Below are 15,005 nucleotides of genomic sequence, written 5' to 3' on the forward strand. Positions count from 1 at the left end.
TTGGATACGACAAAGGCTATGGGCCCTGACAATAATACAGCAAAGGTACTGCAGACCTATACTCCAGAAATTTCCATGCCCCCAGCCAAGCTGTTCCAGTACATCTACCATACTGGCATCTAGCTGGCAATGTGGAAAATTGCCCAGGTATCTCCTGTACACAAAGAAGCAGGACAAATGTAACCCGGCCAATTACCTCCCAATCAGTCTACTCTCAATCATTAGTAAAGTGATGGAACTCGTCATTGACAGTGATATCCAGCGGCAATTGCTTATTAAATAACCCTCTCAGCTCCTGACCTCATTACAGCCTTGGTTCAAACATGGACAAAAGACCTGAACTCAAGAGGTGAGGTGAGAGTGACTGCCCTTAACACCAAGGCAACATTTGACCGAGTATGAAATCAAGGAACACTAGCAGAACTGAAGCTAATGAGAATTAGTGGGGAAAAAATCCACAGGTTGGAGTCATTCCTAGCGCAACGGGTGATGCTTATGCTTGTTGGAGGTCAATCATCTCAGCTCCAGAACATCACTGAAGGAGTTCCTCAGGGTAGTGTCCGAGGCCCAACCATCTTCAGCTACTTCATAAATGACCTTCTTTACATCATATGATCAACAGTTCGCCTTTGATTTCACAATGTTCAGCACCATTAGTGACTCCTCAGATACTGAAGCAGTCCGTGTAGAAATGCAGCAAGACCTGGACAGTGTACATGCTTGGGCTGATAAGTGGCAAGTAGCATTCACGGCACACAAGTGCCTGGGAATTTCTATCTCCAACAAGAGAGAATCTAACCATTGACATTCAATGGCATCACGATCGCAGAATCCCCCACTATCAACATCCTGGGAATTACCTTTGACCATAAACTGAACTGGAGTAGCCATATAAATACCATGGCTACAAGAGCAGTTCAGAGGCTAGGAATCCTGCAGTGAGTAACTCACCTCCTGTCTCCCCAAAGTCTATCCACCGTCTACAAGGCACAACTCAGGAGTGTGATGGAATACTCTCCACTTGCTTGGATGGGTGCAACTCCAACAACACTCAAGAAGCTCGACACCATCCAGGACAAAGCAGCCCATTTTATTGGCACCCTCTCCACAAATATTCTATCCCTCAGCCACCGACGCACAGTGGCAGCAGTGTGTATCATCTACAAGATGCACTGCAGCAATGCACCAAAGCTCCTTCGACAACAGTTTTCAAATGCATGGCCTCTACCACCTAGAAGGACAATGGCAGCAGATACATGGGAACACCACCACCTGCAAGTTCCCCTTAAAGCCACACAACATCCTAACTTGGAACTATTTCAGCGTTCCTTCACTGATGCTGTGTCAAGTTCCGGCAATTCCGTTCCTAACAGTACTGTGGGTGTACCTACCCCACATGACTGCAGCGGTTCAAGCAGGCAGCTCACCACCAACCTTCTCATGGACAATTAGGGGTGGGCAATAAATGCTGGCCTGGCCAGCAACGCCCACATCCCACAATCAAATAATAAAACATAAACCCTGATGTCCATGTGCTCAATCAGCCATCTCTACCTGCAAAATTTTCTCTAAACACATTGCAATATCACATATCACCTAATATTATCTTTAAAGCCGAAACACCTTCTGATATCTGTAACTGTTGCACTCTTTTTCTTTTTGCCTCATCTTTGCCTCACTCTCCTGGTCTCAGCGTAAGCCTCAGTATTGTACCTCCATTTTCCCTATTAGGCCATTTTAGGGTTTACTTTCAACCCCTATCCCAGCAAGAGCTGCAACAAGCATTTGCTGATTGAATATTGACAAACTGGATAAGCTTCTCCTTGTCAGAGAACGCTTCAAAACACGTAGCCATTTGCTGATTCAATATATGCTGAATATCATCAAGCCCTTGCAGCAGACATGTCCACAGGTACTGCTATACCTCAATGATGAAGGCAGATTTGTACTGATCTTCTTCCTTCAATACACTAGAATGAAACACAACAGAAACATCCAATATAGTTATACTTTCACGCAATGTGGTGTAATGCCAGGCAAATCTGCAACAGCAACAACCATTGGGGCACATGCTTAAGTACTTTATTTAATACATTATAAACTTTGTCTTACTTCAATATACATCTGGCATCTATAGGTCACATAATTGAATCTACGGGAGTTCTAAAGACCACTTGATCCCACGAAGCACTTTACTGGTACCTCTAAATCCTTCTCTACTTCTTTGGAAAAATTATATTGCCTCTGTGAGGTGTTCATAGGATCTCCTTATACTACTACCTCTACTCCTGGTATTCTCCTGAAGTCAACTTTGTGTTGGGCAAACGCTCCCTTCTCCTGCTCTAAAATGGCTTTGCCCAACTCTAGGCTTCTTTTTGCTCCCAGTCGTATACCCTCTTTCCTGAAACCAAACACATCTTTCCTTACACATCCAGCAGAATGCACTGCCCATCGTTCCTCTTCCATAAAAAGTGTTTATTAGATCTATCACTATTCTTTTGTTCCATACAGTCTGATGTCGATACTCCTCAATATTCATCCCAATTAATTTATATGTATACGCAATTTGTTTCCAATAGTCCATTTGCATATGAGAAGGCTTTAATATCGTGCCAGCCAACGTATTTCCGATTAATTCGCCCAAAATATGCTAGAACAATTGGACCTCCACTGATCATTTGCATGGACCACAGTATGCGACGCACCTGTATCGACAAAGTATTCCCCTTTCTTTCTAGTATTAAATTTACTGTTGATATTCCGTGGCTGCCATACCTAAGTGGTCACAGTGATTATATCTGACTGTTATAACTCTTTCATTGCTAAGAGGGTGAAGAGCGTTCCAGCTTAGTTTCCCCTTTGTCTCCTCCCTTAGTGGAATTACAATTAACTCCAGCTGGCTTTCATGCTTCTCCAAGGCATGGCCCAGATGCATTATTACATCCTAAGATCCCCTGCCATCAGCATTCTTTCTCAGTCCCTCCCTATCCTTCGATGAATTGCACTCTCATGTTAGATGACTGCATTTCCTGCACTTACAGCATTACTTGTTATCTCTATCTCAATGTTTCCCTACATTCTCTTCTCCCACAGTTTTCCCTCCAGCATTTCTCACCTGTCGTCCTGGTTCTGTTTCGGGGCCGATTTGGAGTTACTGGAGTTTCATCTCCTGTACTTTTCCTTTCTTCCCTCTTTCTAACTTGTTTGTATCCTGCTTGTCCTGGTTATCCTCCCAAAACATCATCTATTTCCTCAACACCCGAGCTTCTGCAATGCTTGCGTCTCTCAGATCAAATCCTGACGTAGCTCTATTACTGATAGGTGCTGTGCGAATTATAAGAGCTCTTACCCACCGGTGAAAACCGTCTCCTGCCACTTGAGTCGCATCCAACCCTCCTTCTTGTGTTTCTTTATAATCCGGCCATAATCAGCTGGCAAAAACTTCTGGGTGTTCCTACTCTCTCTGCATCGTTTTGTTGCCATGATCTTAAATGGATCACTCCTTTCATTCCCACAAGCTTCTGTAACGTGTCACTTAGTATTGTCCCACGTTACCATCTGTCGGGGACACTTGCTGTTTTGGGGTAGCCCAGCCAAGACCAACTCATCCAGACTAAACAGAAAACACCTCTTTGTTTCTCGGATTTATCAAAACCTTGCATCGCAGCCATCATCTCTAAATACATAAAAGTTCCTTTCTACATCTACTCCCCATGTAAAGATTTGTAAATGCCTTGTTCCTTCCTTTAATTGTGAAGTACATACGTTTCATCACAATTCAACACTACCTGGCTTCCCTCGGACTCCAGTGGTCGTTTTTGTGTGCAGCCCTGGCACATTACACTTCTCCCAATATTACCACGACCTATCACTTTAACTTCCATAACTTACAAATCTACCTTTTCCCATTATTTATCTAATGCATTCCCTTCTTCAACGGCCCTTGCCATGGGAAAGACAATACCTTGACTGCCTTGTTTTTCAAGAATCTGTCTATGTCTGCCTTAAAAAAATCCAGGGAAGAAAGTTGCATAGACTCAAGACCCTCGAAGAGAATAAACACATCTACTCATCTCTGTCTGAATTGTGGAACTCCTTATGTTACACTATGCCCTTCAATTTTAGTCCTACCACAAGGAAAACATCCTTTCACCATCCACCCTGTCAAGGTCCCTCAGGATATTATATGTTTCAATAAGATCACCTCTCATTCTTCTAAACTCTAATGAATGCAGCCCCAACCTGTCCATCCTTTACTCATTAGATAACCCTCTCATCTCAGGAATAAGTTAAAAGAAGCTTCTTTGAACTGATTACATACAATTATATTCAACTTGCCGCAAACGACACCATTCCATAGCCTTTTTAATCACTTGCTGTACCTGCATATTAACTTTTGCTTGTGTTTCGCGTACGAGGACACCCAGATCCATCTGCATCTTAGCGTTCTGTAATCTCTCGCCATTTAAATAATATGCTGCCGTTCTACTTTCTAGCCGAAGTGGACCAGTTCACATGTTCGCACATTATACCCCAACTGCAAATTTTGCCCACTCACAACCTATTTACAACCCTTTGAAAACTCCTTATGTCCTCTTTACAAGTTACTCTCCGATCTATCTTTGTGTCATCTGCAAATTTAGCGACCAAACATTAGGTCCCTTCATCAAAGTCAATGATATATGTTGCAAATAGTTGTGTCCTCAGCACTGATCCCTGTGGTCCTACTCTATTTACAGCATGCCAACCCGAAAATGCCCCATTTATCCATTTTCTCTGCTTCCTGTTAGCTAGCCAATCCTCTATCCGTGCTGGTATGCTACCCCCATATCATTGGCTGTTATTATGTTTAGTAACCTTTGATGTCATGCCCTGTTATTTCCCTTCTGGAAATCTAAGTATACCAAACGCACAGATTTCACTTTATCCACGTTGCTTGCTACTTCCTCAAATAACTCTAATAGATAAATCAAACACGCTTTCCCCGTCACAAAACCATGTTGCATCTGCCCGATTGCACTGAGATTTTCCAAATGACCTGCTCTGAACTGCCTAATAATGGACTCCAGTATCGTCCCTATGTCAGATATTAAGCTCACTGGTTTGTTGTATCCTCTTTTCTGTCTTCCTCCTTTCTTGAATAATGGAAGTACATTTGCTACTTGCCAATCTGATGGGACCTTTCCATAGCCTAGAGAACTTTGCAAAATTAAAGCCAATGCATCCACTACCTCAGCAGCGACTTCTTTTAAGATCCTATAATGAAGAACATCACGACCTCTGGACTTGTCAGGTTCAGAATTCTTATCAGTACTCGTTTCTTGGTGATGGTAATTAAGTTCCTCCCTCACTTGCAACACTTGACTAAGAATCATTTCTGGATTGTTATTTGCATACTATAGAGTGACACCAGGAGCAAATAAATCTGTTGAGTTCCTCCATCAGTTCCTTATTTTTCATGATCAACTCCCCATGCTTACTCTCTAGATGACCAACACTCAATTTATTTACTTATTTTTTCCTTTTCAGATACCTGCAGAAACTCTTGCTGTCCATCGTTATATTTCTAGTGAGCTTTCTCGTGTACTCTAATGTCTCTTTCATTATTCTTCTGGTCATTCTTTGCTATCTTGCAAATTCGGTCCAATCTTCTGACCTGCTACTATTCCAAGCTGAATTGCACAGTTTTTATTTCAATTTGATACTTTCTTTAACTTCCATAGTTATCTACGGACGGTACATCCTTCCCCGAGTGCTTTACCTTCTCACCGGAAGATATCTATAGAACATAGGACATAGAACAGTACAGCAAAGTACAGGCCCTTCGGCCCACGATGTTGTGCCGAACCTTTAACCTACTCTAATATCTAAGTAACTACCTACCCTTCATACTACTATCGTCCATGTACCTATCCAAGAGTCGCTTAAATGCCCCTAATGTTTCTGCTTCTACTACCACCACTGGCAGCGCATTCCATGCACCCACCAATTTCTGTGTAAAGAACCTACCTCTGACATCTCCCCGAAACCTTCCTCCAATCACCTTAAAATTATGCCCCTGGTGATAGCCCTTTCCACCCTGGGAAAAAGTCTCTGACTATCCACTCTATCCATGCCTCTCATCATCTTGTACCCCTCTATCAAGTCACCTCTCATCCTTCTTCGCTCCAATGAGAAAAGCCCTAGCTCCCTCAATCTTTCTTCGTAGGACATGGCCTCCAGTCCAGGAAGCATCCTGGTAAATCTCCTCTGCGCCCTCTCCAAAGCGTCCACATCCTTCCTATAATGAGGCGACCAGAACTGAGCACAATATTCCAAGTGTGGTCGAACCAGGGCCTTATAGAGCTGCAGCATAACCTCGTGGCTCTTAAGTTCAATCACCCTGTTAATGAAAGCCAACACACCATACGCCTTCTTAACAAACCTATCCACTTGGGTGGCAACTTTGAGCGATCTATGGACATGGACCCTAAAAACCCTCTGTTCCTCCACACGACCAAGAATCCTGTCTTCAAGCCTGTATTCCGCATTCAAATTCGACCTTCCAAAATGAATCACCACACTTTTCCAGGTTGAACTCCATCTGCCACTTCTCAGCCCAGCTCTGCATCCTGTCAATGTCCCGTTGCAACCTACAACAGCCTTCCACACTATCGACAACTTCAGTAAACTTCGTGTCATCGGAAAACTTGCTAACCCAGCCTTCCACTTCCTCATCCAAGTCATTTATAAAAATCACAAAGAGCAGAGGTCCCAGAACAGATCCCTGGGGAACAGCACTGGTCACCGAGCTCCATGCTGAATACTTTCGATCTACTACCACACTCTGACTTCTATGGGCCAGCCAATGTTGTATCCAGTCAGCCAACTTTCCCTGTATCCATGCCTCCTTACTTTCTGAATGAGCCTACCATGGGGAACCTTATCAGACGCCTTGCTATAATCCATATACACCACATCCAGTGCTCTTCCTTCACCGATGTGTTTTTTCACATCTTCAAAGAATTCAATAAGGCTTGTGAGGCATGACCTGCCCCTCACCAAGCCATGCTGACTGTCCCTAATCAAACCATGCTTTTCCAAGTAATCATAAATCCTGTCTCTCAGAATCCTCTCCAATAATTTGCCCACTACCGACGTAAGACTGACTGGTCTATAATTCCCAGGGTTATCCCTATTCCCTTTCTTGAACAAGGGAACAACATTAGCCACCCTCCAATCATCCGGTTCTACTCCAGTGGACAGTGAAGACGCAAAGATCATCGCCAACGGCGCAGCAATGTCTTCCCTCGCTTCCCGTAATATCCTTGGGTATATCCCGTCTGGCCCCGTGGACCTATCTGTCCTCATATCATTAAAAGTTTCCAGCGCATCCTCCCTCTTAACCTCAACCTGTTCAAGCATAACAGTCTGTTCCACGCTGTCCTCACAAACGACCAGGTTCCTCTCTCTGGTGAATACTGAAGCAAAGTATTCATTTAGGACATCCCCTACCTCCTCCGACTCCAGGCACAAGTCCACTCCACTATCCCTGATCGGCCCTACCCTCACTCTGGCCATCCTCTTGTTCCTCACATTAGTGCAGAACGCCTAGGGATTTTCCTTAATCCTACACGCCAAGACTTTTTCATATCCCCTTCTAGCTCTCCGAAGTCCATTCTTCAGTTCCTTCCTGGCTACCTTGTAAGCCTCTAGAGTCCTGTCTGATACTTGCTTCCTCAACCCTAAGTAAGCTTCCTTCTTCCTCTTGATTGGCTGCTCCACATCTCTTGTCATCCAAGGTTCCTGCACCCTGCCATCCCACCTCTGCCTCATCGGGACAAACCTTTCCAGCAGTCACAGCAAGTGCTCCCTAAACAACCTCCACATTTCTGTCGTGCATTTCCCTGAGAACATCTGTTCCCAATTTATGCTCCCCAGTTAATGCCTAATAGCATTGTAATTCCCCCTCCCCCTATTAAATATTTTTCTATCCCGTCTGCTCCTGTCCCTCTCCATAACTATAGTAAAGGTCAGGGAGTTGTGATCACTATCTCCGAAATGCTCTCCCACCCAGCGATCTGCCACCTGGCCTGTTTCGTTGCCAAGCACCAAGTCCAACACAGTCTCCCCTCTAGTCGGCCTATCTTCATATTGAGTCAGGAAACCAGATAAAAACTGCTCCATTCAAACTATTTGCACTAATGATGTTCCAATCAATATTAGGGAAGTTGAAGTCACCCATGACAACAACTCTGTTACTTCTGCACCTTTCCAAAATCTGCCTCCCAATCTGTTCCTACATGTCTCTGCTGCTATTGGGAGGTCTATAGAAAACACCCAACAAAGTGACTGCTCCTTTCCTGTTTCTGACTTCCACCCATAACGACTCAGTAGACAAATCCACGTCGACGACCTCCCTTTCTGCAGCTGTAATACTATCCCTGATTAGCAATGCCACTCCCCCACCTCTTTTACCTCCCTCCCTATTCCTTTTGAAACATCTAAACCCTGGAACATCCAACATCCATTCCTGCCCCTGCGATATCCACGTCTCCGTAATGGCCACAACATCGTAGCTCCAGGTACTGATCCATGCTCCAAATTCAACACCCTTATTCTTGACACTTCTTGCGTTAAAATAGACACACTTCAACCATCATACTGGCTGCAACTTTGCCCTGTCAACTGTCTAACCTTCCTCACAGACTCTCTGCACTCTGCATCTGTCTGTTCAACAGCTACCCCATCCACTGATCCGTGGCTCCGGTTCCCATCCCCCTGCCAAACAAGTTTAAACCCTCCCGAAGAGCTCGAGCAAACCTCCCGCCTCGGATATTGGTGCCCCTCCAGTTCAGATGCAACCCGTCCTTCTTGTACAGGTCCCAACATCCCCAGGAGGTATCCCAATGATCCACATATCTGAATCCCTCCTTCCTGCACCAGTTCTGTAGCCACGTGTTCAGCTGCACTCGCTCCCTGTTTCTAGCCTCACTAGCACGTGGCACCGGTAACAATCCTGAGGTTACTACTCTGCTCCTCCTGCCTTTCAGCTTCCGACCTAACTCCCTATATTCGCTTTTCAGGCCCTCATCCCTTTTCCTAGCTATGTCATTGGTACCGATACATACCACGACCTCTGGCTGCTCCCCCAACCCCTTAAGAATCCTATAGACTCCATCCGAGACATCACTGACCCTGGCACCCGGGAGGCAACATACCATGCCGTAGTCTCATTCGCGACCACAGAATCTCCTGTCTGTTCCTTTAACCATTGAATCGCCTATCACTATCGAGCTCCTATACTCCCCCCTTCCCTTCTAAGCCACTGAGCCAGGCTCAGTGCCAGAGACCTGGCCACTGTGGATTTCCTCTGGTCGGTCCCCCCCCCCGCCAACCGTATCCAAAACGGTATACGTATCTATGCTGAGTGTTATGAAATATCGCCTTAAATAAGGGGTAAGCCACTTTGAGCAGAGTTCAGGAGAAATGTCTTTACTCAGAGGGTTGTGAATCTTTGGAATTCTATACGCCAGAGGGCTGTGCAAGCTCTGTTATTGAGTATGTTTAAAGCAGAGATTGACAGTTTTTTAAATACAAATGACACAAGAGGATATGAGGATAGCGTGGGGCAAAAGGACATTGAAATGAATGATCAACTATGATCATATTGAATGGGCTGAATTGCCTACTCCTGCCCCTATGTTCCTATATGTCTGCCAAGGCATTTCTACTGCCCGATCCATTAACCTAATTTCCCAGTTAAACTCTGTCAACAAACCCAAATAATTAACCTTATTTAAATTTTAAAACACCAGTCTTCGATCCACTCTTCTCACTCTCAAACTGAATGGAAATTTCAATTATGTTGTGATCACTGCTACCTGCTGGTCCTTATACTATGTGATAATAATTAATCCTGTCTCATTAAACAGTACCAGATCTAGAATAACCTGCTATCTGGTTGGCTGTAGAAAGTACTGCTCTAATAAACTGTCCCAAAAACACTTCATGACGTCATCGTCCAGGCTGCCTTCACCAATCTGATTCATTCAAGTTTTCTCTAGATTAAATTCGCACGCTATTATCGACATACCTTTTTCACAAGCTACCACTAGTTCTCTCTGCATATTACATGCTCCAGTGTGGTCACTGTTATGGCGGCTGTAAACTATTCCCAGAAGTGACGTCCTCCCTGTACTATTTCTTACCTGTATCCAAACTGATCCGATATCTTGTTTTTTTAGAACTTAAGATGCCTATCTCTATTTTGCTAATGTCATCCTTAATTAACAGAGCTACCCCTCCAGCTTTTCCTGGGTTTTGTGCCCTTCCAAAATATCATGTAGCTTGAATATTGAGGTTTCAGCCTTTGTCATCTTGCAGCCAGTCTCTGTCATGGCTATAGATCATACATATTTATTTCTATTTGAGCTGCCAATTCATCTGTTTTGCTACGAATGCTATGCACATTCAAATTCAGTTCTGCCTTTTTTAATATTTATGAAACCGTTAGTCATATCTCTTAATTTTGTATATTCTGTCCGTTCCTGCCACGCTCTGGTTGATATTTCCCTTATTGCTACCTTGCTGTCTTGCCTCGTCATCTCTCTTTAATTTTTCATATCTTTTCTCATTTGATCACTAGTCCCCACTATTTAGTTTAAATCCTCTCTGCCGCCCCAGTTATATGACTTGACAGGACACTGGTCCCAGCACGGTTCATGTGAAGACTGTCCCAGTGGGCAGCTCCCACTTTTCCCAGTACTGGTGCCAGTGCCCCATGAATTCAAACCCATTTCTCCCATGCAACAAATTCGGTACAATATTATCTCTCAGCTTATTTATCCTCTGTCAAAATTGGTCTTAGCTCAGGTATTATTCCATAGATTATTACCTTTGAGGCTGTGCTCTTTTAATTTAACCCCGAGCTACTTATACTCTCCATGTCGTTGGTACCCACGTGGACCGCGACAAGTGGATATCCTCATGGCCAAGGGAGTTTTCCCCCGTGATTAAGCTTCCTTTAGATGTTCGGAAGCAGCTGTGTTGACGTGTACTTATCCCTCGTTTAAAAGCAATTTTTTACCCAAATACTGTTCTACACTCTCATTTATTTTCTATATCAGGCACCACATTAGGCCTCCCTAAAGATGTAGATGGATGAACCCGCACCTCCCCTCTACACTCTATCCACAAGTAAACTCTGCACCCTAAAGTCCAACCTGAACCGGTCTGGGTAGGGAAAATGATCAAGGATCACAACTCAGTACATTGTCAATTCATTTAATAGTTTATTGTTCGAATGATAACTTTCCAATATCAGCACCCTGATCGTTTCAAGTTAAATGAATACACACAATGTTGTTCCGTAGTTTCCGAACTGCACTCACCCTGTTCATCACTCAGCGAAATATGATCTCATCTGTGGTCATGATCAATTCCACTCTTTTCCCTTACAAGTCCCTGCTCTTTTCCATAGACACATGTTTCTTATAGTACAAATATTACACCCGTGGCAATGATTGACGCAAAACCGTCCTGCTTTTGATTGTAACTTCTTAAATCTTGGAACATTTCCACGTTATGGGTTTAATTTGGTCCATTTACATAATAAAGTGTTTCTATGGGGATATTGCTGGCTTATTCATCAGATGGTGAATGAGTCACCTAAATGAAACTACTTTTGGGTTTATCATTTCCAAGGGATATGGGTGCACCACAGCTCGTTACCTTTTAAGTGGTATTTACAGTTTGGCTGCAGGAGTTCAATAGTCAAGCTATATTCCTTAAATCTGGACAGACATATAGAATTATGTTATTCGGTGGCATTAGCTCTCTCTTGAGTAGTATAATCATGAAGTCATTCCATTGTTTTTGTGTATCATTGAAATTTCCTACTTGTTTTTGTTTTTTTGTCAAAATATGAGCTGCATAGTCTTGTGAAATCCTAGGATGTGAAATCTATCAAATTTCCAACAACTGTCCATGACAAACCACCTTTATTTTACAGTACCGTCGTTTGAACGTTAAATATTGACTCCCTTTGAGTTGAATGAGTTCTTTCTGAAGGACCAGCTACAGTAATGCTGGAGGAGATTACAGATACAGGGAGGGTTGTAGCGGATGGAAACGATTACATAGATAGGGAGTGTTGTACGGGCAGGGAGATAGAGACGGTTTTAGGGGCAGATGGAGGTTCCAGACATCGGGAATGGTGCAGGTACTGGGTAGGTTGCAGAGATGGGGAAGGTTGTAGGGGCTGCAGGAGAGTGCAGATGAGGTAGGGAGTGCTGTAGGGGCTGGAAGAGGTTACAGAGAAGGGAGTGTGGCAGGGAGGTGAAAATAGAAGTTCTGAGTGATGGCGTGATGATGAGGTCACAGGTTCATTGTGGGGCTACATATGATAGCAATGTTGAGAATAGTTCAGTTCATACTCAGCTTCTTGCCAGGCTGAGGTTGGAGACAAATATCGATACTTAGGGGACAGCAGAGATAACGGTGCAGGAGCAGGAAGAGAAGACATTGCAAGTGATTGTATAGTTAAGAATGGAACCAGGTGAAGGCGTTCCCATCCAGCTGGAAGATCGTGGAAATGCGTTGGAGGAAAATAGTGTGGTCAATCCTGTCAAAGTCAGAGGTCAGTTCGAGAAGGACGAGGAGGGAAATGTTTACCTTTGTCACTATCACAAACAATCTAATTTGTGACGTTAATAAGATCTGTTTCAATACTGTGTCGGGCAGAAACCTGATTGGAGGAATGTAAACATGGAGTTCCATGTAAGATGCGTACAGATTTAGGATGTAGCAAAACGTCTGAAGACTTTAGAGAGGAATGGGAGATCGCAGATTGGGCAATAATGTGTACGACAGAGGGCTTAAGGGTTGCTGACTTGAGGAGAGAGTTGATGACGGCAGATTTGAAGGAGACAGCGACAGATCCTGAAAAGAGAAACGGTTAAAACATCACCTAACATGGGAGCCAGGGATGCTCTCGGCCCCATCCACCGGAGCAGTCGCCAAGCTGAGGTACCAGGGCTGATGGACCTGTGCCGAGACAGTCCCCCTCATCTCCACCAGGTCCCGTCTCCTCACCTGATACCATGGGCATGTTTTTTCAGACCCGTGCATCGCCTGAATCAGACAGAGAGAGAGAGAGAGAGACGGCAGTGCTTGGTGGAACCAAGGCTAACTCAATAATGTATTTGCAAACATAAAATTAAATAAAATGATTGACGAACACGACAAGATTTCCAGCATCTGCACCATTTCGACTTTTGTAAGAATATGTTTATTATTATTTTCTCAACAGATGTGCAGAGCTGAGAATCAAACCAGTTGAGGTGGACGGGAGACTGTAGCTGTTGTTTTTTCTCCTGTACAGTAGGGAGCTCTCTGAACCTCTCCTGGCCCTTTTCTGCGTGGTCCACCCAAGGTCAACTCTCGGCTGCTGCCCCGCTGCTCTTCGCCATGTGTAAATCACCACACCCGCCATTGCATCTCTGGTCATTCAGCTGTTGATCACCTCTTGCCCACCACCCCGCTTTCCTTTGCTGTACGTGATGCGCCCTCCCAAGTCTATTCTGAGTCATCCAGCTGTCAGTCACCTCTTACACGTCGACTCCCTGCTCTTTGCCATGTGGGATCCCACTTCCCCTTCTGTCAGTGTATTTCGGGTGATCCAGCTTTGGTCATATCGAGCATGCCGCCCTGCTGCTCTTCTCCGTGTGTGACCATCCACTCCAGTATATTTTGGATGAACCAGCTCTAGGTCACCTCTTGCCCTCCACCTCGCTGCTCTTTGCCATGTCCGACCAGCCGTACCAAGGCATTTCAGGTGATGCAGCTGTCAATAACCTCTTGACCATTGGGGGAAAATGTTACATTGATGGCCTGGAAACATTGGACCCCGCCTCTGGGACGCTTTCAGTTGTTTTGTTTATTAATTAATTGAATAATTGTTGTAACTGGATATTTTACAGCACTTTTGACCTGCTCTCTGAACTTGGACTGAGTCACTCCATAAATGAATGTATTTGTGCAGCAATTTAAATTCAGCAGCATATATCCAACGAATCGAAATATATATTCAGAATCATTGTAAACACGGGTATCTTTTCCAGACATTTTATATTTTATAAATTCTATGACATACGCCAACCACAGAAGTAGGAAACTGCCGGATATGGTGAGGAGTAAAATAACAGTCTTCCTTCTGCTCTCCATTTCTGGGTCACTATGATTCTCTCCCTTCTTTTTACCTCGCAGTCTCTTACGTAGTCGACGAGCCACTAAAATGTGGTTGACAGTCAGAGCATTGAGCAACAGAATTAAAGTGAATGGGAGCAATGGGCTTAAAACCTTATCAAACCAATCATATCCCACCCATCCGGACTCAGTAAAATAGCTTGACTTCATAGGACAGAACCATGGTACATTGTCAATTACCTCTCTAGGTTCAAATATGAAGAACTGGGGGATGTTTTTGAAACAGAGAAGAATGCAGATTGCTGCTAGAACCACAGCTGCAGTTTTCCCTGTGCAATATTTTGTTTTCAGTTTCTGGCAAGAAATGGCCACAAATCGATCAAATGTGAAAGTGATGGTGAACCAGACAGAACAGTCCCTTGCTGCACGTAACAGGGCAAAAATAGCACTGCACACAGGGGTGATATTCAGAAAAGAACTCGGGAAATAATAATAACTGATCCGCCACAGTATAACATCAATGATAACGACCAGTAGATCCGCCGTTGCCATGGCCACCAGGTAGCGAGTGGTGCAGGTGGAGAGACCGCACTTTCCCCGGGACAGGATCACAATGGCCAGTAAATTAACTGCAAGAGAGAGAAGGGAAAGAAACTGGAAATTACTGATCAAACATTCTCTGTGTCTGACCCACACAGTAAGGGCAGAATTTTCGCACCAAATACGGGTGGGCTGGAGGCATGTCAGAGATTAAAATATAAAAATCTTAACTCTGGCCACAACAAAGCTGCAGCCCGCCAATTCCAGCATCTAACATT

The 15,005-nt window shown here is 44.2% G+C and overlaps 1 protein-coding gene across 1 annotated transcript; it reads right to left on the reverse strand.

Annotated features, from left to right (window-relative positions):
- Positions 1-13,905: 13,905 nt before the first annotated feature.
- LOC137345260 (FMRFamide receptor-like) lies at positions 13,906-14,739 on the reverse strand. Its single transcript, XM_068008726.1, has one exon. The coding sequence runs from the start codon at positions 14,737-14,739 to the stop codon at positions 13,906-13,908; it is 834 nt and encodes a 277-aa protein (XP_067864827.1).
- Positions 14,740-15,005: the final 266 nt, after the last annotated feature.

The sequence above is a fragment of the Heterodontus francisci genome, chromosome 28 (assembly GCF_036365525.1).
Source record: "Heterodontus francisci isolate sHetFra1 chromosome 28, sHetFra1.hap1, whole genome shotgun sequence".
NCBI lineage: Eukaryota > Metazoa > Chordata > Chondrichthyes > Heterodontiformes > Heterodontidae > Heterodontus > Heterodontus francisci.